This window comes from Bos javanicus, chromosome 2, assembly GCF_032452875.1.
Source record: "Bos javanicus breed banteng chromosome 2, ARS-OSU_banteng_1.0, whole genome shotgun sequence".
Lineage (NCBI taxonomy): Eukaryota > Metazoa > Chordata > Mammalia > Artiodactyla > Bovidae > Bos > Bos javanicus.
This window is the reverse complement of record NC_083869.1, coordinates 55870253-55897537: the sequence shown is the minus strand read 5'-3', so window position 1 is coordinate 55897537 and position 27285 is coordinate 55870253. Positions and strand designations below refer to the sequence as shown.

The 27285-nt window shown below is 36.4% G+C and overlaps 1 protein-coding gene across 1 annotated transcript in view; it reads right to left on the bottom strand.

Annotated features, from left to right (window-relative positions):
* Positions 1 to 27285, bottom strand: part of LOC133260480 (low-density lipoprotein receptor-related protein 1B-like) — a 1291692-nt gene that overhangs the window by 50063 nt on the left and 1214344 nt on the right. The window contains exons 8-10 of the mRNA XM_061438868.1: positions 11323 to 11545; positions 4905 to 5076; positions 382 to 525 (exon numbers count right to left, since the gene is read on the bottom strand). Coding sequence (XP_061294852.1) covers positions 382 to 525; positions 4905 to 5076; positions 11323 to 11545 — 539 coding nt within the window. The remainder of the gene's footprint in view (positions 1 to 381; positions 526 to 4904; positions 5077 to 11322; positions 11546 to 27285) is intronic.

Here is a 27285-nt window from a genome sequence, read left to right as displayed (position 1 = left end):
ATCTATTATTAGAAGCAGCATCTTGGTTCAGAAAAGAGAAAATCTGGCCAACCAATAATTGAGGCTCATTAGATCACAAACATTTTTTAGGTAATTAAGGAAAGGATTTCCTAAAAATCTTCCCTAAAGTATGTTTCTCAAAGATCCATAAATTTAGTGACTCTACAGTCCAATTAGGTTTCTCATTCACATTAGCATGCACATACAAAAGAAAAAATAAACCTAAATATTGATTTTGAGAAAAATGTCTAGTATACATTTCACAGCGAATTTGACCTGGTGATAGCTCACATTTAACTGACGTTGATGCTCCTAATTAATACTAAGAATCCTGCTCTGAAGCATTAGCTGCTGGCAAATGTTTGATTTTCAATAACATACTTTTGCATGACCTGCCATCACTTCCCAAGTTGAAGCCAGTCCTGCAGCGACAGGTCCGTGTTTTGTAACTGCTGCTGAGAAGACAGATGTGTGAACATCCCCCTGGCATTCCATATGGATCCACTTCACACGCATGGCTTCTGACTACAACAAATGAAAAACAGCATGCTTGAAATTCTCCAAAGGAGATATAATTACATGCATCAGTATGTTGAAACTTTGACAGCACATAAGAGGGAATTCTAGACAAATAATCTATCTACCCAACTATATCATATCATAATCAATTGGAAAAGAGTTTAAACCCCATGAAAGGTAGGGATTTGCCGAAATACTCCTAAGGCTACCTTAAAAAAAATTGTAAGAGGTAAAATGCTTTTATATTAATCTAACCTGTGAACATGCAAACCAAATAAAAGTAACATGATTTTTTGGTACATGCTTATCACACTTAAAAAAAATACATATCTGTGACAAATACAAAAAAATACTGCTAAAATAACCCTGGTTCGTAGTTAAAGCAGAAAAGGATTTCTTCTGAAATAATCCACTATTAGACTTAGTGACTGACTGACTGACCCTGCTAAGTGTCTGACTCTTTGCAAGCCCATGTACTATAGCACGCCAGGCTTTGCTGTCCATCACCAACTCCTGGAGCTTGCTCAATCTCATGTTCATTGATTTGGTGATCCCATCCAGCTATCTTATCCTCTGTGGTCCCCTTCTCCTCCTGCCTTCAATCTTTCCCAGTATCAGGGTCTTTTCAAATGAGTCAGTTCTTCGCATCAGGCCAAAGTATTAGAATTTCAGTTATTTCCTTTAGCATTGACTGCTTTGATCTCCTTGCAGTCCAAGAGACTCTCAAGTGTCTTCTCCAACAAAACAGTGCAAAAGAATCAATTCTTCAGTGCTCAGCTTTCTTTATGGTCCAACTCTCACATCCATACATGACTACTGGAAAAACCATAGCTTTGAATAAATGGACCCTTATCAGCAAAGTAATGTCTCTGCTTTTTAATATGCTATCTATATTTGGCATAGCTTTTCTTCCAAGGAGCAAGTGTCTTTTAATTTCACAGCTGCTGTAACCATCTGCCATGATTTTGGAGTGCAAAAAAAGTCTCTGTTTCTATTGTTTCCCCATCTATTTGCCATTAAGTGATGGGACCAGATGCCATGATCTTGGTCTTTTTAATGTTGAGTTTTAACCAACTTTTTCATTCTCCTCTTTCACTTTCAAGAGGCTCTTCAGTTCTTCTTCACTTTCTGCTGTAAGGGTGGTGTAATCTGCGTATCTAAGGTTATTGATATGTCTCCCAGCAATCTTGATTCCAGCTTGTGCTTCATCCAGTCCTGCATTTCATATGATGTACTTTACATAGAAGTTAAATAGGCAGGGTGACAATACAGAGCCTTGATGTACTCCTTCCGGTTCTAACTGCTACTTCTTGACCAGCATACAGACTTCTCAGGAGACAGGTCAGGTGGTCTGATAGTCCCATCTCTTTAAAAAATCTCCACAGTTTGTTGTGGAAACTCACTTCAGTATTCTTCCCTGCAAAATCCCATGGATAGAGGATCGCGAAGAGTTGGACATGACTGAATGACTAAGCACACAAGCATACTAAACTAGAATAAATGTGATTCAGTGATCACCTTTATTGAGAAGTGCTGAATTCATTTTTTTTTTCAATTTTGTGTTCATTGTCATTTGGAGAACCTTCCCACACATGAATTGTGTGTGTGTGTGTGCATTGTAACTGTTAAAGGAGAAGGTTGAGTTTGCATGTAGGTATTATAGAATAGTAGAATATTTCATGAGTGTAGAAATTAGAGACAAACAAAACAAAACAAAACAAAAATAGGAAAAGCACTAGGCGGAGAAGATGAGAAAAAGAAACACAGGTCAAAGAAAAAAGGAATAAAATTGGTAAGATTTTTATATGATTGTAAGTACATTTCTTTTTAATCACCACTTGGAATTGTGATGAATAATACGATAATTTTTTTCTAATATTAAAACTTATGTGCTTTTGAAAACTATGCTATGCTTTTTATGTTCCACATTCTACAAATGAAAAGATAGCTGTAGTGTAGTTTAACTATCTGTTTTGCCCAAAAGCATTGCTTTTACTTTCCAATCACACCCCATTTCTACACTAGAGAACATCTTTTGTCAGCTAATTAGCAAGTCTGCACTTTTTCACTTTCTTCACTACTTTTGCTCTCTCCTTTGGATCATGCCCATCAGCATATAAATCTGCCATTGCTTCTGCATCTTCGAGGGAAAATACTACTTTTAATCTTAATTCCCAAGCAACCCTTTAATCAGCTCCCCATTTCCCTGCTTCATCTAATATCAATACTTTTCAAAGTTATCCATGCTCATTTTGTACAATTTATTTCTTTCCTTTCTCAGATCTGTTCTAACCAGACATTCTCCTCACCACAAAATTGCACTTGTCAGATCCCTACAAGCTTCACACTGTTAAATCCAATGGCCAATATATAGTTACTTCCTTGGTGATCACATCCATTTTACTTTCTTTTAAAAGGAAAAAAATTGTCATGTATATGCCAATGATGCTCAATTGCTATGTCTAGCTAGGACTTTCCGCTGAAATCCAGTCTTGTATATTCAAATAGCTTCTTGATATCTCCTCCTGAATTTATGACAGGCACTCAAAATAATATGTGTGTATATATATATGTTATTTGCATCCAACTAGCTCCAAACTTAGTTTTCCTAAATCTCAAAAATAACTTGGTAATTCCAATTACTCAGCTCAACACACTGTCATCACCTTTGTCTCTCTTTTAAATGTACAACTCATATCAAATTCATCAGGAAAGCCTGTTGGTTATACCTTCAAGTATATCCTCAGTCTACTTTTCACTGCTATCATCTTGGTCCAATCCACTGTCATCTCTAACCTTCCATCTTTGTTCCCCATAGCCTACTGTCAACATAGCAACCCTACTGGTTTCTTTAAAAACTAAGTCAGGTTTTGAGACTCCTCTACCTAAGGACTATCCATGTCATGCAAAGTATAAGCAAACTTTTTTATAACTGTCTGCGGGGCCCTACTAGTTATTGTTCTCCTTCATTTTTCCAACTTAATTGCCTGCTTCTCTTCCTTGTGTTTGCTCTGCTTCAGACATATGGGTCTCCTTACTGCTCACTGAACTATCCACTATCCAAGCATGCTCTTCCTCACGGAAGCTCCAATACTTTGGCCACCTGATGTGAAGAACGGACTCTCTGGAAAAGACCCAATGCTGGGAAAGATTGACAGCAGGAGGAGAAGGGGACCACAGAGGGTAAGATGGTTAGAGGGCATCACCAACTTGATGGATGTGAATTTAAGCAAGCTCTGGGAGTTGGTGATGGACAGGGAAGCCTGGGGTGCTGCAACCCATGGGGTCACAAAGAGTTGGACACAACTGAGCTGACTGATCTTTCTACCTGTCTCTCTTCTTTAATTACTCCAAGTCTTCATGCAATTTTATCTTTCAATGCAATTTCCTCTGATCATTAAATATAAAATTGTAAACTAATCCTATTCATGACACTCATCTACTTTCTCTCTCTCCGTAGCACTTATTATCTTCTAATATAATAATTTACTTACTTTAAAAGAAAAATATTATGTATTTTTTTTTGAAACAATGCAAATCTTATAAGGGAAATAATGTTTTAGTCTGTTTTACTCAGCTGTATTCTCAATGTACATAAAATAGTTCCTGGCACATAGTATTAATAAATGATCAAAAAATAATTGGTAAATTAATAAGACCAAATTTAAACCTTTATCTACAGAATCCCAAGTCTGAATTTCCTGAAAACATATGTGTAACAATACTTTGCCTAAATTGAATTTATGTTAATAGATAAATAATTCTAAATTAGTTTTAATTTGAAGCACAAAAAGATAATGAAAATTCGGGTGGTAGTTTTGTATGTTACATTATTCTCTATATAATTGAGCCTACGTTGTATTGATGAACAAGCATCATTAACTTACAATGCAAAATAATTTTTCAGGGATACTTAGCAATGTTGCAGCCTTCTTGGTAAAAATTATTTTGAATTAACTTGTGTTAAGGAATGGTTGGGAAGTTAATCAAGAGACCCCCAAGTGACTGAAATAAAAACTAGACAGATACTGCAAGAAAGTCACCTGACTTGAAGGTTGTCTCCTAGAATGATAAAATAAAAACTCTAGCATCAGCATCTGAGTTTTCTGTATACATACATCAAGAGTGAACGTTCCTTCCTGAATTTAAATCCAGCCATCATTTCAATTCTATGGCTGTAGAAATGATCCACTAGGAACTGAACAATTTGTCATTTAGACTTTGGAAGGGAGCTCTATTATATTTTATCATGCAGACATGTACATTTTTGCTATCAAAACAGAGAATTTATGGCTCACCCACTTTGACACCACACAAAGGCACAAGAGTCATATCTCCATTCAATTCACCATTATGACGGCTATGAAGAAGTCTTGGAATCTTACCTGTTGGTTGAATTCTTTTTTGATAGATTCGGATTGCTCTAGCATTTTCCATTTTAATTAATGAATGAATATCACTACCATTAAATCGGTTTATCCTTACGATGTTGAAGTTATCAGCATCAGTTGCATATAAGTAGTCTTCAAACACAGTTATACCATACAGATGTTTGACCTATAAAAAGGCACAAAAATAACTATGATTTTTTAATTATGTTGCTTTCAACTTGAAAGAAAAAAAAATTGCTTTTACTACTGTGGAAAACCCCCATAGTAGGAGAGTCATGAGCATATTATCATTTATTTTTTCTCAAAGAATTCAACATTTCACTAATATAAATTTCTCTATAAAAATAATACATTATGCAGTAGTAGATAAAGCAGTTTAAAATGTGTGGGGAGAATTGTATTCATGTTTCATTCAGTTCAGTTCAGTCGCTTAGTCCTTTGAAATCCCATGGACTGCAGCACACCAGGCTTCTCTGTCCATCACCAACTCCCAGAGCTTACTCAAACTCATGTCCATAGAGCTGGTGATGCCATCTAACCATCTCATCCTCTGTCATTCCCTTCTCCTCCCACCTTCCATCTTTCCCAACGTCAGGGTCTCTTCAAACGACTCAGTTCTTCGCATCAGGTGGCGAAAGTATTAGAGTTTCAGCATCAGTCCTTCCAATGAATGTTCAGGACTGATTTCCTTTAGGATGGACTGGTTATATTTCCTTGCAGTCCAAGGGACTCTCAAGAGTCTTCTCCAACACCACAGTTGAAAAGCATCAATTTTTTTGGTGCTCAGCTTTCTTTATAGTCCAACTCTCACATCCATACATGACTACTGGAAAAACCACAACTTTGATTTAGATGGACCTTTTTGGCAAAGTGACGTCTCTGCTTTTTAATGTGATGTCTAGGTTGGTCATAGTTTTTCTTCCAAGGAGTAAGCATCTTTTAATTTCATGGCTGCAGTCACCATCTGCAGTGATTTTGAAGCCCTAAAAATAAAGTCTCTCACTGATTCCATTGTTTCCCCATCTATTTGCCATTAAGAGATGGGACCAGATGCCATGATCTTCGTTTTCTGAATGTTGAGTTTTAAGCCAACTTTTCACTCTCCTCTTTCACCTTCATTAAGAGGCTCTTTAGTTCTTCTTCACTTTCTGCCATAAGCATGGTGTTATCTGCGTATCTGAGGTTATTGATATTTCTTCTGACAATCTTGATTCCAGCTTGTGCTTCATCCAGTCTGGCATTTCTCATGATGGACTCTGCATATAAGTTAAATAAGCAGGGTAACAATATACAGTCTTGACATACTCCTTTCCTGATTTGGAACCAGTCTGTTCCATGTCCAGTTCTAACTGTTGCTTCCTCACCTGCATACATATTTCTCAAGAGGCAGGTCAGGTGGTCTGGTATTCCCAACTCTTGAAGAATTTTCCACAGTCTGTTGTGATCCACATGGTCAAAGGCTTTGGCATACTCAAAAAAGCAGAAATGGATGCTTTTTGGAACTCTCTTGCTTTTTCGATGATCCAACAGATGTTGGAAATTTGATCTCTGGTTCCTCTGCCTTTTCTAAAACCATTGACCAGCTGGAAGTTCATGGTTCACATACTGTGGAACCCTGGCTTGGAGGATTTTGAACACTCTTGTGCTAGCATGTGAGATGAGTGCCATTGTGTAGTAGTTTGAGCATTCCTTGGCATTGTCTTTCTCTGGGATTGGAATGAAAACTAACCTTCTCCAGTCCTGTGGCCACTGCAGAGTTTTACAAATTTGCTGGCATATTGAATGAAGCACTTTCACAGCATCATCTTTCAAGATTTGAAATAGCTCAACTGGAATTCCATCACCTCTACTAGCTTTGTTCATAGTGATGCTTCCTAAGGCCCATTTGACTTCACATTCCAGGATGTCTGGCTCTAGGTGATTGATCACACCATCGTGATTATCCTGGTCATGAAGATCTTTTTTGTATACTTCTTCTATGTATTCTTGCCACCTCGTCTTAATATCTTCTGCTTCTGTTAGGTCCGTGCCATTTCTGTCCTTTATTGTTCCTATCTTTTCATGAAATGTTCCCTTGGTAACTTTAATTTTCTTGAAGAGATCTCTAGTCTTTCCCATTCTATTGTTTTCCTCTATTTCTTTGCATTGATCACTGAGGAAGGCTTTCTTATCTCTCCTTGCTATTCTTTAGACCTCGCATTCAAATAGGTTTATCTTTCCTTTATCCTTTGCCTTTCTCTTCTCTTCTTTTTACTGCTGTTTGTAAGACCTCATCTGACAACCATTTTGCCTTTTCGCATTTATTTTTCTTGGGGATGGTCTTGATCACTGCCTCCTGTACAATGTCATGAACCTCTGTCCACAGCTCTTCAGGCACTCTATCAGATCAAATCCCTTGAATCTGTTTGCTACTTTCACTGTATAATTGTAAAGGATTTGATATAGGTCATACCTGAATGGTCTAGTGGTTTTCTCTACTGTCTTCATTTTAAGTCTGAATTTGGCAATAAAGCAAACATGATTTGAGCCACAGTCAACTCCCAGTCTGGTTTTTGCTGACTGTATAGAGCATCTCCATCTTTGGCTGCAGAGAATATAATCAATCTGATTTTGGTTGACCATTTGGTGATGTCCATGTGTATCATATTCTCTTGTGTTGTTGGAAAAGTGTGTTTGCTATGACCAGGGTATTCTCTTTTCAAAACTCTTATTAGCCCTTGCCCTACTCATTCAGTACTCCAAGGCCAAATTTGCTGGTTATTCCAGGTATTTCTTCACTTCCTACTTTGCATTCCAGTTCCCTATAATGAAAAGGACATCTTTGGGGGTATTAGTTCCTGAAGGTCTTGTAGGTCTTCACAGAACCATTCAACTTCAGCTTCTTCAGCCCATCAACAGAAAATTGGATTAAAGATTTACTGAGCATGGCCCTGCCTATCAGAACAAGACCCAGTTTTTCCCTCAGTCAGTCTCTCCCATCAGAAAGCTTCAGTAAGTCTCTTATATTATCTATCAGAGGGCACACAGAATGAAAACCACAATCATAGAAAATTAACCAATCTGATCACATGGACCACAGCCTTGTTTAACTCAGTGAAACCATGAGCCATGTTGTGTAGGGCCACCCAAGATGGACTGGTCATTGTGGAGAATTCTGACAAAATGTGGTCCCCTGCAGAAGGGAATGGCAAATCACTTCAGTATTCCTGCCTTAAGAACCCCATGTTTCATGAAGAAAACATTTTCAGTAGCTACTTTTCAAAGGCTAGTGAGAATCAAACTTTCAAGCATATTCAATAATATGCTTATGGCATTGTTACATACAATTTGAGATATTTTTGTGGGCCACTTTTTTATATAATCATGGATATACATAATCTATAAAATCCTGGTTTTGCCTATGAAAGGACTGATGAGAAAGCACCTTTGAAAATCCCATTTAAAAAAAATACAGGTTACACTACTATTCCCAGCATGGAAATTAATAAACAATGAAATCATATATTTAGAACAATTATAAATAATATGTCAGCATTCTCTACGCAGAAATTGCATTCTTTCTAAAGTCTATTTATAATGAACATGAAACTCTGTGATATGAGAATAGCAGTGTTTACTGTTCTCCATGACACTTCACAGTTAACAGCGTAACTTTCCTACTTGACAGATGTCTTAGGGATTATGGGTAAGAATAGACTTCTTGAATTGATGGAAAGCTTCCAGTAAAGCTAAGGAAGAATGAGTATACTGATTTTCTCATACAACAGGGCACATGCTAGGTGCAAGGCCTTTGGGAATTCCTTGTATTATATTTAATTTAAAATGGTTCTGGACCAGGGTATGGTAGATCTGTCAATTGATTGCTGTAGAGATTTTGATGAAAAAGCATTTGTCAGTATTCTTTGGCATTATATTGCACTTTTAGTCCACTTTTTATTATAGATTTTTTAGTTAAGAGAATTTGAGAGTTATCTATGATTTGTTATTAAAAAAAATTATAAACAAAATCACAAACATTTGTACTTAGGAAATCTTGCTAGTTCGTTTGATTTGCTATCTTCCTAGCTTACATGACCCTTCATTATAATTTGTGATCCTCTCATGTAAGATGTTGACTAAAAGAAGACTGGTTTTTCATATTGTTTTTGGACATATTTTAATTCTTCATGTCTAGGCAACAAATTAGAAATTAAGGGAGAGAATCATTCTATGTTAAAACTTCAGTAATCACTTTTTATGTTAGTATTAGTCCCCAGTAAGTGTCATAAGGTCCCCAGTAAGTGTCATAGGAGGGCTTCCCTCATAGCTCAGTTGGTAAATCATCTACCTGCAATGCAGGGGACCCAGATTTGATTCCTGGGTTGGGAAGATCCCCTGGAGAAGGAAATGGCAACCCACTCCAGTATTCTTGCCTGGAGAATCCCATGGACAGAGAGGAGCCTGGGGGCTATAGTTCAGGGGTCGCAAGAGTTGGACATGACTTAGCTACTAAACCACGTGTCATAAAGGAAGGAATGTGTGTATTTATCAATAATATTTTCTGCATAAGTGACATCATATTCACTATATATGTATATATAGTGAATATGATATATATATATAAAAAACCCAATTTTGATTTGGGCAATACGTTTTTCCTATAAAAGTTATAAACAAGCTAAAGTCTTCCATTAATTTCCATTTATTTTATCCATGCTTTGCTCTAAGTGTGGGACCAACCATCTGGAAGTGTGAGGTCATGGCATACCCACATTGCTGTCTACTCAGTTCCAATCCACAGTCCAAGAGAGAAAGCATGACTATAGAGGTGGCAATTGATGAGGGTAGAAAACATGTTCATACGATAAAGATCAAATTTTACTCTCTGCCTCCCTGCTTGCCTTCAGAAGGATTTATTTACCGTAAAGTACCTACAGTGCTATTCTGCTTACTATCCCCAGCAGAGGTGGGAGGAACTAGGTGTGGTATACAGGCCATTCTGATTACAGGACAAATTCTTACAAAATTTTATCTATGTTGGAATACTTAGTGGCAGACTAAACATATGTTTAGGGAACCAGCAGAACACAGGCAATAGAAATGGGGAAAAATGGATAATTAAAAACTTCAGACATTAAAAAAGAAAAAAACCTTTTAAAAGTAGCCATGGAGAAGATCATTTGAATTCCTCATCCTGTTTCATGGTGTGAAATCTCAATTACATGTACACCAAAGAAGGTACATCATAATCATTTCAGAGACTAGGTGCTCTAAGGTCATAACTAAAGATGGCCAAAGAAATCAAGATTTTGAGGGCAGTTGAAGGTGAGAGAAAAATAAGTGGCCTCACTTTTAATATTGGATGCATTTTTTTAGACACCCAGATCAGATTAGTGCATTTGTTTATCTGCCAAGGAAGTGAAACTATTTCATTGTTAAATGCTGATTATAAAGGAAAAGTAACTTGACATGAAAATTACATAGCATTTGTACCTTGCATTATAGAAGAAAGCAAAGAAAGCCACTTACTGCAGTTCTATAGAATGAGAATTTCACATGAAATTAGTAAGATCAGTGAGATAAAATTGAATTTCAAAAGCATTCTAGTGAATAAGACATCTCCACTTAGAGATCTTTTTCAATTTTAACTGAATGTTATTTACAAAAACTTATAATTCAGCAAAGGAAAAAAAACACAAATGAGAAAAAATGTGACCTTGGTGCCTTTCACAAAATTCTTATTCTGGGAAGTAAATATTTAAACACTTCAGAAGGCAAAATATAAATAATCCAACATATTAAAATAATAATAACACTTCTGTGAGCCACCATTTGCATTATTAGCTATATATATGCTGCTAAGTCGCTTCAGTCGTGTCTGACTCTGTGTGACCCCGTAGATGGCAGCCCACCAGGCCCTGCTGTCCCTGGGATTCTCCAGGCAAGAACACTGGAGTGGGTTGCCATTTCCTCCTCATATATATATATATGAGATATATATATATATCTTCAGTGCCACATAGGACAAATGATAGTTCAGGTTTTCACAAATGAAATACTTAAATTAGTTTTTAGTAAGTAGGTCATAACATCTGTCCTAGTCTAACATTTTTCTTTCTTACTAGCATAGAATTTCTGGTTGTGTTGGCTGTTTTTGATTTATTTCTGTTGGTTTTTGTTTTGTGTGCTGTTTTTTTTTTTGTTTTTTGTTTTAAATAGAGGGAAGGAGGGAGAGCAAGTCCTCCCCCATCATGTATTATGGAGTGCACTATGAAAAGAACATTCTTCTATATAGCAAACACATCAATTTTTATGACCCACTGCAGCTTGACTTCATAAGAAATTTTCAACACTGCAATTTTCAGTCTTCTTCCTAGGATGAGATCATTCATTTTATTACCTTAGCTGCATTTTCCAACCAAACTGTACTTACTTGTCTGCCTTGGATGATCGTATGTCTGTTTTTTCCTTGATAGTCCACGACTTCCACGTAGTCCAAGTAAAGGTCTACCCAGTAAACCCATTTGTTTACTAGGTCTAGTGCCAGTGCAGCTGGCTGCTCTGTCTTAGAATCAATTATCCTTGTTCTGTTCATCCCATCCATGTCACATCGCTCCACTTTGGCCACATTCCCATAGTCGGTAAAGAAAAGTTTTCTGTTGAAAGAAAACTAAATGTTAAAGTGGAAAGGTGGGGGCAGCATATTCAATAGAACCATCTGTAAAACACAGAACTTTTCCTTCTAATTTATTTCAGTGGTTACATCTGTTAGCTTCCCATAACCATTTCCATATAATATCACTCATAAACAAGGAAATCTGCTAATGAATATTGCAGGGCATAAGGGAGCAGGTTAACTAACAACTGTAAAATTTCCCCAAAACGAATGATTATGGTGGGTTTATTTTTGTATTAGGGGAAATGTTTCTTTAAGCTTCATAGAGCTGGTACCACAGGAGATCTGTATAGTCCATTTGGAATAAGCTTCAGAAGTGAGCCAAGTAACCAGGCCAGGGCATGTGAGCTCTCAGGCTTTATCTTCAACCTGCTTTTCAAATTGCCTCGTAATGTCTGTCTCCTATAAAAGCTATTATGTGGAGCTCAATGATGCAAGCAAATGTGCCATTTATAGCAATGAAAATAAATAATCACCCCCCAAACCAATCCCAAATTCTCCCAAATATCCCCAACTGACAAAATTTAATAAAGATAATGCAGTCCATTTCCTTTCATTTTCTCTTTACATATTTCAAAGAAAAGGATGAAAAGCAATGTTGATGTCTGAGATAAGAAATCCTTCTATGAAGTACTAACAGCATGTGTCAAAGGTTTAAATGCCTCTAACGCCTCAGTGTCTAATATTTGATTAGTATTCACTATGTTTAGTAAACAGAAATCAATTTCAATTAACCTGACAATATTTTAACAAGATTATCTACTCATGAGAGTAAATTATGTTCCTAAATGGAGGACTATCTTGCCTTCATTTAAAAACCATCTCCAGAATAATCTTATTTCCAGTGACTGAGCAAAATTAAGATTACCTAGAGTATAGAATATTCAATTTTGCAAACTTGGTGAATTAGTTTTTAGTTACCTGTATCAACACTATTGCATCAGCTCACAGTATGGGGTATCTTTCAATACTAAGGAATATTATTTAGGCTTTAATTTAGCTCTTTTGCTATGGGAAGCTGTGATCAATTTTTAAACATTAATTCATGTGTAATGTGAGCCAGATTTTATTATGAGTATATATTCCCCCAAATATTTTGAAAGATCAATTTATCACAATAATTTAAAAAATAAAATAAGTTTCATCTTAATTTCTCCTGAAAAAACAAAACAAAACAAAAAAAAAACCTATCATGATAGGTTAAAAAATGTTTTTCAAGGGACATTCCATTCAGGTAAAGAGATTTCTATTCCAGTGAAGAAGAAATAAAGGGGCGTATTATACATTTTATTGTCATGCTAAATACTCAAACTTCTACTCCTATGATGGCTCATTAGTTACCTTCCTTCCTCTCTCTCTCCCTCTCTCTCACCTTTACCACAATCTCTTCCTGCCTCCATCTTTCATCTTCTCTTTCTTCACTTCTTAATTTGTTCATGGTCATCTTAAATTAAGTTACTATTAACAGTTGATCTGTTTCTTGCTATAGAACACTGTCCACTGTTCTTATCATAAAAACTCTCTTTCTCACCTCATACCAAAATGCCTGTCCTTTTCTAGTTTTCTTTTCCAACTGGTCCATTTCACAGACCAGATAGATCCTGCTGTGCAGGTAGCTCAGCTTTGGCACAGAGAGTCGGAGGCTCTGGCCCCCTGTGTTTAGCATGTTGTATATAGACTATGTATAGTGACATGAAGAAGGGGGTTCCAACTATCTACATGAGGCTGAATAGGAAAGATGAATCTCAAGATTAGAATTTCTCTCAAGTCACCCTGAGGTGACTTAATTAGATGTGATCCTAAAAAGACAAAAAGAGAAGAGTACCAAGACAAGAAGCCTGGAGGCATATTTTTGAAGAAAGAAGACCAAATAAGATTAGAGAAAGAAAGAAAGTGAAGTCGCTCAGTTGTGTCGGACTCTTTGTGACCCCATAGACTGTAGCCTACCAGGCTCCTCTGTCCATGGGATTTTCCAGGCAAGAGTACTGGAGTGGGTTGCCATTTCCTTCTCCAAAGGATATTCCCAACCCAGGGATCAAACCCGGGTCTCCCGCATTGTAGGCAGGCACTTTACCATCTGAGCCACCAGGAAAGCCTGGTAAAAGACACAGACTCTTATAGAGACCTAAGGGAGAAAAGTTCCCTGATAAAGAATTGGAGTGGCTGGCTGGATCAGTTGGGTGTCCCTGGTGGCTCAGCTGGTAAAGAATCTTCCTGCAGTGCAGGGGACCTGGGTTTGATCCCTGGGTTGGGAAGAACCCTTGGAGAAGGGAATGGCTACCCACTCTAGTATTCTGGCCTGGAGAATTCCATGGACTGTATAGTCCATGGGGTCACAAAGAGTAGAACATGACTGAGCGACAGTCACTTCACAAAACAAAAAAAGATTAAAAAAAAAAAAAAGAATACAAATCAAGAAGATGACATTGAGTTTAGTATTTGTTAGACTACTAGTGATTTTTGGTACTTCTGTCTGAAAAAAAAAAAAAAAAGTTTAGTTATAGAGGAAAAATGAACCTGATGATAATAAAGGAGGTTGGAAAAATGTAAACAATTTGTCCAAGAAGATTTTCAGTGATACTAACCTATTATTGCAGGGATGATTCAAGTGATTCTTATCTTAATTGCAGGACATAATAAAACTGGTTGAGGCAACTCTGAATAAGCTTAAGAAAAGTGTGAAAGAAAAGTATAAATATATGATTCATCAAAATGTTGCTGTCTTAATGAAAACATAAAACCAAAAGAACAAGAAGACTTTGGGTATGTGAAATAGCATTGAGCTAGAAGAAACAGTGAAGAATTTGTCATTGTACTTCCAGCACAAAGCAGAACAGTGCTGAGTGGTGATATAAAAGAAGGTTCTTCCATCAAATTAAACTCCCCCAGCTTTGGGAATACTGACTATGATAAGCTCAGTTCACTTATAATTGAAATTCAAGAAATGAAAGTGTTCTCCAGGACAGCAGCACGAAGAACATAAATCTGCAAGCAATAAACATCCATAGTCACATGATTATGACTGTCATTATGACTGTAGATGTTTCTTTGTTTGTTTTAATACAGTTTAATTTTAGTTTAAAATTATCTCCTACTGTTACAGAGAAAAGATTCATTCCAAGGGCATTGTTTAATTGATGTATGACTATTATAATTATAAACAGAAGCTACAGATTTAATTGTCTGAAACACAACTAAATTTCATTCATGATAAAGTAGAGCTAAGGTTTGATAAAATCACTCTTTTCTTTCCTATAAAGAACAAATCCCATTATCTCACTGATCTTAATAAATGTTTGTGAGATAGAAAGGTCAGATTATTTCTATTTTACAGATGAAATAGATTCCAAGTCCACATGAAAAGCTTGTCAGAGCCATAACACGATTTGTCTTGTTTTTTGTTTTTAATGAATTATTTTGAAATAATTTCAAACTTACAGAAAAGTTGTAAGGATTGTAGAATAAATGTGTATACCTTTCACCTAGATTCACCAGTTTTTCAACTTTTGTTCCTCTGGGCATTTTTAGTACCAGCTGAACAATTTGACACTAAATTGCAGAAATGATGGCCCTCCTCAACTAAGATTTCAGTGTGCATCTCCTAAGTACCAGGACATTCTCTTTTATAACCATAGTACATCTAACAAAATTGATGCATTTAACACTGCTACAATATGTAGATTTTATTAAAATATAACCTGTTGAGTAATAATGTTCTATACAGTAAAAATTTCTTTTTCTATAATTTAGGATCCAATCCAAAATCATATACTTCACTTAATTGTCTTTTCTCTTTCAGTTCAGTAGCTCAGTCATGTCTGACTCTTTGTGACCCCATGAACTCGATGGACACAGCACGTCAGGCCTCTCTGTCCATCACCAACTCCCGGCATTCACTCAAACTCATGTCCATCGAGTCGGTGATACCATCCAGCCATCTCATCCTCTGTCGTCCCCTTCTCCTCCTGCCCCCAATCCCTCCCAGCATCAGGGTCTTTTCCAGTGAGTCAACTCTTTGCATGAGGTGGCCAAAGTATTAGAGTTTCAGCTTCAGCATTAGTCCTTCTCTCTAGACTCCTTTAATTTTGAATAATCATTTAGCCTTGCATTGTTTTTTGTTATTTCTAAAGTGTAAACATGAATTGTTTTGAAGAATATCTCTATTTTTTAAAAAAATACATTTTGATGTGGACCATTTTTAAAGTCTTTATTGAATTTGTTACAATATTGCCTCTGTTTTATGTTTTGTTTTTTTGGCTATAAGGCATGTGGGGATCTTAGCCCCTCGACACACATCCAACATACACCCCTGTATTGGAAAGCAAAGTCTTAACCACTGGACCACCACAGAAATCTCCAATATCCCTATCTTGAGTTTGCCTCATTTTTCTCATAATTAGATTACTTTTTGCTTTTTGAACTGAAATGTAATAGCTTTATGCATTATTATTTATGCCTCTGGGTTTAGAAACCAATGGTAAGCCTATGCTGTATTCAAGAAATTCCCTAAAATGAAGCACAGTTGGTGGTTTGAAATCTCCTTTATCCCATCTTATTCAGTGTTTTCTGAACACTTAACTCTTAATTTCCAGGGTTTTCAGTCATCCTTTCAGCATCTCCTCTCGCAAAAACCAAGCATCCTCTGCTGCTTCTAGTACAGCCACGGAGCTGCCTTTGTAGCAGTCTGCATATGAAACTCATGGTGGCTGGTGGAGATCGTTCCCAAATTTGTCCTATACCCCATTCTCTTGGGATTACAATACTCACATTTCCTATTGCCCTGTTCTTTCCTATGGTATCAATTATTCCTTTATTCTCTAGAAAGTAGAAGAAATTAAATTGAGATTTTTATTCTCTTGTTCTTAACTTCCTTTTTGAATGCCATTCTATTCAATTTCCACTAACACAAAAATTAAAGTGAAACAACATCCCAACTACTGTCTCTAATGTATGCTTAACTATTAGTTCATAAAGGAAAGGAAAATGTCTTTCAAACTTTGAACTATTCATCCAACTCCTTAATCGTAATTTGACAGCTGGAGTAAATAGGAGTTTGTCATATTGGCTTCCTTATTTCATTCATATTCCCTCATTTCACATGGGAAACTGATTTTATCTGATGTCCCTGTTGATTAGATGACTATCTTACTATAGACATGTAAGTATTTTATACAATTGGGGAGAGTAAGAAACTTTGAGTATTGTTGGTAAACTTGCCAGACATAAATCAAAAGTCACAAAGGGAGCACTGACCGACAGTGACAGAGCACTGTGCTTACAGAGTTATGGCCCCAATCATCCTTACGTTTTAAAGAAAAGCAATTGTTATACATACTGATGTCTTAAAAGATGTGCTTTTTTTTTCCCTTTAACTGATAAAAATAAGGTTTAGTTTTTCAAGTGATGTCTGCTTTAAGTGATTCTTCCATAGTTTTGTACTTTATCCAAAATGACAAAGGGGAATTTAAACATACCAGAGTCCTAGCTGCATCTTTTTTTTAAGTATTCATTCATTCATTTGGCTGTGTTCAATCTTAGTTGTGGCATGTGGAAACTAGTTCCCTAACCAGGAATCAAACCCGGCACCCTGCATTGGAAGCACAGGGTCTTAGCCACTGAACCACTGGGGAAGTCCCCTTCCATATCCTTTAACTATATAGTCAATTCCGGCTTTGTGTCATCATTCTTACTGCTAACATTTTGGTTATAGCTTAAAGATGGAATTTAGAAAATTTTAGAGTTCTCACAATGTAATTATCTATCATTCATTTAACTGTTTAAAAATGAGGTTATACAACAAGATTTTGGTTAAGAAATAAATAAGGGAATGAGGCATAAAACTCAAAAGCCATATATTGCTAAATTAAAAAAAAAAAATCATTGTTCTGATAAGGGCCTAACACACTCTCCATGTTTTTAATCAGGTGTTAGAGAACTTCATATCTTCACATTTCAGGAAAAATATATGTATTTTTCTTAACAACAATTACACTAGAAACATCAGTTTTTTATATTGTTTTAAAAATAACTATGTTATCCAAAAAGCATCAATATTAATACTTTATTTTTCTTCCATTGTGTTTACAGAAATTGAACAAGAAAGTGATTTTCTACATTATATGGAGTAATTAAAGTATACTCTGAATTAAAGTTAAAGTATTAAATATTTATCATTGTAATTCTAAAATTCAATTGTGAATATTAAAGAGTAATGAGTCTTCAGAGTAACAGGTTTAAATTCAATTTCTATTAGCTCCTGCTACTTAAGGGATGTGGAAGATACATAAACTATTTTCTCTGTTTAGCCAAGATTGTTCAAGACAGTGATTTATTGATTTTTACTTGGTTGGGGTTTTTGCTTTCATTGTTTGAAAAATCTCTCTTGAATTTCGTTTTCAGTTCATACATAAACACACAGAAATTAAACTTGACATACAGCTGGCTACTCTATATTCTGGAAACACTCCCACTAATAATTCTGCTGGAAGTGTTAATGAATTAGATATATCAGTCAACATGGCTTACTCAATTAACATCCTCATTTACCTGAATCTGTCCCACTCAGTTAGTGTTCCTGAGAGTGGCATCCCTATGCAGAAATATTATCCCTTCCCTATCCCCCTACCACCACCTTGGGGAGATTTGATGCAAGCAAAATAAAACTATAGGCTAAGCTGAATCACTAAGACCCTTTCTCTCATGAATCCATACCAAACAATATGGAGCTCACCTAGTGGGCATCTGTGCCAACATGGGTGGAGGGTGGGGTGGGGTGAGGTGGGGTGGGGTTCAGAGAGGAGGATAGCTAGATCATGTTCATAGGTATAGAGGAGTCACAAGATAGAAACAGGATGGAAGGAGCCATGCAGTCTTTGGGCAAGAAATTCTCTAGGAGTCTGTTTTAATTTCCTGTCCTCAGGTAGGTAAACACCTGGGAGTTACCATAGCCTCTTGGAGATCTGTGTACATTTGAGTGGCTTTGGTGGGGTATTTCTGTACTTGGAAGCTAATGCACCATAAGTAAAACACTACATTGTTTAATGTCTTATATTAAAGATTCAGATAACTCTTGTACTAAAGATTCTGAACAATCAAAACTTATACCGTCTTAGGAAAAACATATTGAAATGCCAACTCTACGTAAAGGAATCATTTTATAATGTTCACATGTAACCCTCATGTAACCCCAACATGGCATAAATATATATAGATATATAAACAGAAAGCATCTGAATTTTTTTCTGTAATCTCCCATGAAAACAGAAAAGAAAGATATTAATAATGGATAATAATTTTTTTTAAATCATCTTTCTTCATTTTTTAAAAACTCAATATATTACTCAGGACATATCAACAGATTTTCAAATGTTCTTCCCAATTCCAAGCTCTCTAAACACTTTCACAAATTCAAATATGAACTCTTATCAATCTCCATCCTATCCTAACCCTGCCTGTAACTCATTTTTTTAAAATTATTTCAAGCAAATTTATCTTTTAAGCTTAATTCCCATTTGTTTTTCATCTTTCCATATTCTGAGAGCTAGAAGCTAATTCAGCAACTAATAAGCTTGCCACTGTAAACAAAGAAAGGAAAAAAAAGAAAAGTAAAAAGATTTGCATATTATTATTATTATTGTTTTTGTTTAGTCATTCGGTCATCTCTGACTCTTTTCCAACTCCAATGGGATTCTCCAGTCAAGATTACTGGACTGGGTTGCCATTTCCTCCTCCAGGGGATCTTTCCGACCCAGGGATCAAACCATATATCTGGGTCTCCTGCATTACAGGCAGATTCTGAAGCCCCCATTATTATTTCTATTTATCTTTATTACATAGCTATTTCATCAATGTTTAACACAGATAGGGACACAATGTGATAAATAACTAACCCTATTTCCCTGGATTGGCATTGCCTGACACTTGGTTTATATTTACTCATTCACGTCTACCATTTACACATGACTACACTTAAACTGGAACTACCACATCTAATCACCTAAAAGATAATGATGTACTTGGCCTAACATTTTGACTTTCAGGCAGCCATTTTTCTCAAGCTGTAATTGAAACCTTATAAACCCATCTATATTCCAGATGTAAGTTTTCAATATCCTCACCCTTATTTACACAGGTCTCTGCCTAAAGTACAGGGCAGCCTAAAATCTGTCCACAGATACAACATCCTCTCTTCCTACCCAAACACTTCTGACTTGCCCTCTGAATCTCCTATGATCACAAAATGCCCAATATCCTAAGACTAAACTTTGAATGTTAATTCTACCTTTTTGCTTTTACTGAAATTTAGCATCTCTTGAGCTCATCCTTTACCAGTAGTCACAGAAGATGTGGGCTTCTTATAAGAACCTCAGGAGTAGATCTAAAATCAGTGCCTCCTCGAATACTAATTCCAGAATACTACTCTCTTCTTATCTTGTAACATCTCATGTTTTTCCCAGAGTCTCATTAATAGACTGTATCAATGACAGCACCCATTCTCAAGTTAAATTATGTATTATTAAAATCGCCATACAACTGTTAATAACAATCAGAATAAAACTTCATATTCTCAACAGTGCCCCAAACACTCAGATAATTTAGTCTCTACCTATCTCTCCAGCTGTCTGGTGATATACTTTCTCAGTTTTAATAGCTACATCTAATAGTATTCTTCTATATAATTCAAATAACTTGGCCATCTTTCAGTTCATTAAACAATCTACACAATTTCTTCCTTTCTCCATTTCTTCCTTTCTCCAGGGGACATATCCTGTCCCCAAGTCTGGAAAATAATTTCTATCACACTATTCCAAAATTGGCTTTAGCTTTTAACTTAAATGTTAATTTCCATGAAAGATCTTTCCTATTTTTCACGTATCAGTTATGTCTGCCTGATAAAACCTCATGGCATTCTGTATTTTTGTCACATCCTTTCTTATTTAATTGCACAAAACAGATACACACACACACACACACACACACACACACATACACATACAATGGTTAGTTTAAGATCTGTTTACTAAGTAGATTAAAATCTCCAAGAGGAAAAAGACTATATCTGCTTTATTCAGGACTATATACTCACAACTAAACCATGTATCTGCCTATATTGTTTCTCTGTCGCTCTACATATATCTATATAAGCTCTGAATTCATCCCCTCATAATAGAAAAGAAAATCTAAAACTCAGACTTAAAAGCATGTTAAAAGGGCAAAAAATATGGATAAGGCTATTGTAGGGTATGAAAATAAGTTGGTTTTCCACATTATCCAGCATAGCCCATTGGAATTCTTTGCTCCTAAATCATTAGTTAATAATAAATTATTGCTTGGCCTCAGTTTTATTGCTTTGCCCTCTTTTGTACATAATTCTCTTTAGAGAACTTGTAGTGATATTAGATCATAGTAAGGGAGTAGTTATAGTAGATCATGGTAAGATCTGGTATTCCTGTATCTGGCCAATTTTCAGTTTTAATGAAATCTCAATATTAATTTCTACCTACCTGTAGATACCAGATCATAACAGCATTTGCATGTATCTCTAAGGGGTTTAGACCATCTACTTCTAGAATATAGCAAAGTTTTGTTTCTTTGTTTAAAGTAGGATATTTATATAATCAACATGAGTTTGAAGACTATACTGTCCCGTGAGGAAGATGGACTCAAAATGTTGGAAGATTAGATAAGGAGATATCAGTATGGTAGATAAGCATTAGCACAGGGGTAAATGGGAAAAAAGAGAGAAATTTCAAAGAGTATTTTGGGGTCTATATCAACAGGACTTGACAGTTAATTGGGTGAAAACAAGGGTGATTAAGAGAGGAGCATTCTAGCTTTATAATAAATTTCACAAAATATATTTATGGAATATACTGAGCCTTCAGATTTTTCTCAGGAAATCTGCCAGGCACAAGATTGCAAGGTGTCATTGAATTTAATATGAGGAAAGGATTTTACAATTTGGGCATATTACTTTCCATGACCAAGGGCAACACTATCTCAGGTCTCCTTCAGGGGTCAGAATGCAGGATGTCAGTACTCAAAAGCTCACGCTCAATATACCTGATTCATGTGGAATAGTAGAATATTTGCAGTAATATATTAGATGCAAAAAGTTGTTCTTTGAAATATGCAGAGATGTATAACCTAATTTCCACACTTAGGGTGTCCTACTGGCTTATAAAAGCATTTTTCTGAGATGAAATAACATAGATGGCTGTCTCAGAAGCAGCTAAGGTAAGTATCCATGAAGTTGTGGACTGCTGAACAAATCTGGTTCACTGCTATGCTAATTACCAGTTAGCTGAACTGTCAATTTCTATTTTAAATTCTTACTAAATGGAGGAAAAAGCAGCAAGGTGAAAATGAAGCTTAACTGCAGCATAGTAATTTTTAATATATTATTTATTGTTTATACATGTATGCATGTCTCAGTCTGCTGTTGGAATAAAATGTTTGATAATATTGCAATGATGATAAAATCATATGGTTACAGAGATAAAACCACAATGTAGAGAATAAAGATTTCTTTGATATTCACTTTCCTAGCTGTGAAAAGCAGATATATACTTGGAAAAATAAGGCAAACATCCTGTAAAATAACTTCTTTATAAGTGACATTATTCAAATGCCTTGGTTTAGTTTTAAATTGAAATGCAGGATCAAGTGTAGACTAAGTGTGGCTAAGACTTCAGAGGCTAAAGGAAGCTGATGAAGGGAAAGGACTGTTCTTGTTTTGTTGGCAAAACAGTGGCGGTGGTGGTTTAGTCGCTAAGTCGTGTCTGACTCTTGTGATCCCATGGACTGTAGCTGCCAGGTTCTTCTGCCCATGGGGTTCTCCAGGCAAGAATACTGGGGTGGTTTGTCAGTTCCTTCTCCAGGGAATCTTCCTGACTCAGAGATTGAACCTAGGTCTCCTGCATTGCAGGCAGATTCTTTACCAAATGAGCTATGAGGGAAAGTGAAAGTTGCTCAGTCACGTCTGACTCTTTGAGACCCCAGGGACTATACAGTCCATGGAATTATCCAGGCCAGAATACTGGCCTTGCCCTGGGTGGCCTTTCCCTTCTCCAGGGGATCTTCCCAACCCAGGGATCAAACCCAGGTCTCCTGAATTGCAGATGGATTCTTTACCAGCTGAGCCACAACGGAAGCCCAAAGCCCTGGCAAAACAGGGATTGTAATAATTGCTAGATGCTTTTAGACTAGGGTTTCTTGACCGGGATGACCTTTAGGGGCTCCATCCATAGCTAGTTTCGCAGGCTGTGCAAATTGACAAGTAGGCCAGCAGATACGTATTCCTACAGGTGTTTTTGGACAAAAAGTTAATATTCCCAAAGGTAAATATCCATGTTCTAAACAGTGATTCTCAAGTTTTATTGTACACAATAATCATCTAGATGTCTTGCTGAAATCTCCGACTTCTGCAATCACTGTGGTGGGAATTTGGGGAGTACCTAACAAAATTAAATATGCATGTAAAATCTCTTTCATCCAACAATATTTGTTCCAGAAATTCATCTTGAAGATGAATCTTCACAAATAAGAGACAATACACGCACTAAGTTATTCACTATAACATTATTAACAATGGCAAAATATTTTTATTCAGCTTTCCTTCCTCATCCCTATTCATTATTTCTTCCTAGATACACTCATTTGGTATCTCCTGAGCTCAAGATTCTGGGAATACAACAGGGGATTCTAAAATATCTAATCTCTACCTATAGAGGGAATGGGGAACAAGATTATTGAAGATAAATATGCATCATAACTTATGAAGAAATACTCAGAGATGATCGGCTTGGGTAATTGCAGATTGATAGAAGATTGATTGATAGATCAATTAATTGGGTAATTAATTGATAGAAGCAATGTCTACTAACAAATTCTTATTAGTGTCATACTCAAAGAATTAAAAATAGTAGGCTATTCAAGGGGCTTCCCCGATGGCTCAGAAGGTAAAGAATCTGCCTGCGATGAAGGAGACAGAAAACTCAGGTTCAATCCACTGGAGAATGAAATGGCAACCCACTTCAGTATTCTTGCCTGAAAATCCCCATGGACAGAGGAGCCTGGCAGCCTAGTCTAAAGGGTCACAAAGAGTCAGAAACAACTAAATAACTAAACACAGCCACACAGGCTATTCAATCATGGTAATCTCTTCTCAATTTTAGTAATTTCTAACATGGAGGCCAACTCGTTTTTCAAAGAGAAAAAATTATGTAAATCTTGTATTAGAAAATTTCCTAGGTTATTGTCTGCTGCTCAACCTTCATGACATTTTTCTTCTAAATCAGTGTCTATAATATTCAACTTAATATATCAGTTTAACAGGCTAACATTCAGAAAACGAAGATCATGGCATCTGGTCCCATCACGTCATGGGAAATAGATGGGGAAACAGTGGAAACAATGTCAGACTTTATTTTTCTGGGCTCCAAAATCACTACAGATGGTGACTGCAGCCATGAAATTAAAAGACGCTTACTCCTTGGAAGGAAAGTTATGACCAACCTAGATAGCATATTCAAAAGCAGAGACATTACTTTGCCAACAAAGGTTCGTCTAGTCAAGGCTATGGTTTTTCCTGTGGTCATGTATGGATGTGAGAGTTGGACTGTGAAGAAGGCTGAGCGCCGAAGAATTGATGCTTTTGAACTGTGGTGTTGGAGAAGACTCTTGAGAGTCCCTTGGACTGCAAGGAGATCCAACCAGTCCATTCTGAAGGAGATCAGCCCTGGGATTTCTTTGGAAGGAATGATGCTAAAGCTGAAACTCCAGTACTTTGGCCACCTCATACAAAGAGTTGACTCATTGGAAAAGATCCTGATGCTGGGAGGGATTGGGGGCAAGAGGAGAAGGGAACGACAGAGGATGAGATGGCTGGATGGCATCACTGACTAGATGGATGTGAGTCTGAGTGAACTCTGGGAGTTTGTGATGGACAGGGAGGCCTGGTGTGCTGCGATTCATGGGGTCGCAAAGAGTCGGACACGACTGAGCAACTGATCTGATCTGATCTGATCTGATAGTCTCCAGTTCAATCAAACACCAATTCAGCTGTTACTAAGAAGATGTTTTGTAATATATAATTATCATCTAAGATTATTCTCAATAATTCGGATGGGCTTGATTTAATCAATTGAAAAGTTTAAAAGCAGAACCAAAGCTTCCCTGAAGAAGAAATTTTAAATGCAGACTGTAGCATCAGCCCTTGTTCAAGGCTTCCAGCCTGCCTTCCTGACTGTCTGCCCTAAGCATTTTCATCTAACTAGCTAGCACCCACACCCGTATATGCCAATTCCTTAGGAAAAAAATATACATTTATATAAATCCTACTGGTTAATTTTTTTTTTCTTTTGGAACTTTGACAGAGTGCATAAAAACTATTTAGGAGAATACTCCACCATTAAATGTGAATTTAAAATATTTAATAGATATTAACAGTTCAACTAACTGGAAATTAGAGTATCAGTGAACCAGATTTGTTCAGTAAACCAAATGGAGAAAACAGAGGTCCTGAGGACATATTTTAGAACCCTAAATCCTGCCACACCAAAGGAAGCACCACTTGTTTATTCAGAAATCTGTGTCATTAAATTTCATCTTTTCTGCTTAAGCTGATTTGAATGGAGTTTTCTAACATTTATTACTGGAAAATTCTTATGTGATAAATATTCACAGTTAAGACAAATAGTAACTGAAACACCTATCAAAACTACAGGAAAAAGAAGTCAAATATTCCACAGACAACAAATGTATTATGAAATTATTACTTAGGAAAGTTGGAAATTTTAAAAATATATATGCAACTACTACACATCAATTTTATTTTATTTAAATGAAAGGAAAAGTTATTTGAGTAATCAATGGTTTTTAGCAATACTTGGCAAATTCAGAAGGCTAAGATTACAATATATATAATTTCTTCAATCAGTTCAGTTTAGTTCAGTTGCTCAGTCATGTCTGACTCTTTGTGACCCCATAGTCTGCAGCATGCCAGGCCTCCCTGTCCATCACCAACTCCTAGAGTTTACTCAAATTCATGTCCATTGAGTTGGTGATGCCATCCAACCATCTCATCCTCTGTCATCCCTTTCTCCGCCCACCTTCAATCTTTCCCAGCATCAGGGTCTTTTCAAATGAGTCAGTTCTTCACATCAGGTGGCCAAAGTACTGGAGTTTCAGCTTCAACATCAGTCCTTCCAGTGAACATTCTGGACTGATTTCATTTAGGATGGAATGGTTGGAACTCCTTGCAATCCAAGGGACTCTCAAGAGTCTTCTCCAACACCACAGTTCAAAAGCATCGATTCTTTGGCACCTAGCTTTCTTTACAGTCCAACTCTCACATCCATACATAACTAATTTCCTCTATAAAAGCTCCCAAACTTTATTTTGCTTTGCACAGGAAACAGCACAAGTAGAATAACAAAGTTCATATTCCATTATGAATAAAAGCAATGAATTATTATAAATAAATGCAATCTCCATCTGCCAATCAAACTTTCAAATATATATATATATGCATATAGATAATCCCTGAATTATTATAGTTCAACTTATGATTTTTTGACAATTCAATAGTACGAAAGTGACAATCAGTGACTAGAAGCCACATAGTATCCCCACCTTATCCATGGTTTCATTTTGTGAGGTTTCAGCTACCATAGTCATTTGTGGTTCAAAAATATTCAATTGAAAATTTCAGAAATAATTCATAAGCTTTAAATGATGAACCATTTTTAGTAGTGTAATAAAACCTCACACTGCTTTGCTCTGTCCTAACCGGGAGGTGAATCATCCCTTTGTCAGCACTCCATGCTGTGTATGTTACCCACTCATCAGGACAGTAAAAGGGTACATAAAGGGCTCAGTACTATCCCCAGTTTTAATCATTCAGTAAGAATCTTAGAATGTATCCTTTGTAGATAAGTGTGTGTGTGAGCGGGGGCAGGGGTGGGGGGGTGCTAATGTACGTCAAAATTTGAGTTTTAATCTTTTCCTGGGCTAGCTGTATGTGATACTGACTCTCAAATGATGCTGGGCACTGGTGTCAGTCACATCCCCAGTCAATCACATGAGCACGAGAGGAAATGACCAATACACCTTACAGCCGTTCTGTACCCATCTAGGCATTCTGTATTGCACTTTTCATACAGTGTTCAATAAATCACATAAGATATTCAACACCTTATTTTTAAAAGACTTTGTGTTAGATGATTTTGCTCAACTCTAGGCTAATAAAGAGTTCAGAGACTGTTAAAGGCAGGCTAGGCTAAGCTATGATGATTGGTAGGATAGCAATATTAAATGCGTTTCTGATGGATATTGTGAAATAACCCCTTTATAAGTCCAGGAAGATCTGTATTCCATAAAGTAAATTATCCAAATAACAGTTTTTACATACTCACTAAAATTGGGTTTTGCATCTTTAGAAATTAAATTGTGAGGCAAAAGTGTTTTCAAATATTTATAAAAGAAAGATGAAAGTTGTGCAGCTGAATGAAAATGATTCAGTGATCTAGTGAGCTAACTTAAGGCTTTATGACTTAATATCCAACTGACCAGTAACCAGGATATCCTAAATAAACTGTATTGTCCACCATGAACACTGATACTCTTAGCAAAATACAGTTATGATTAGGAAACTTAGTTTGGAATGTTTAAATCAGTCCATGATATTTTTTTCCTTCTGTTTTCTTCAAGGAAGAAGTT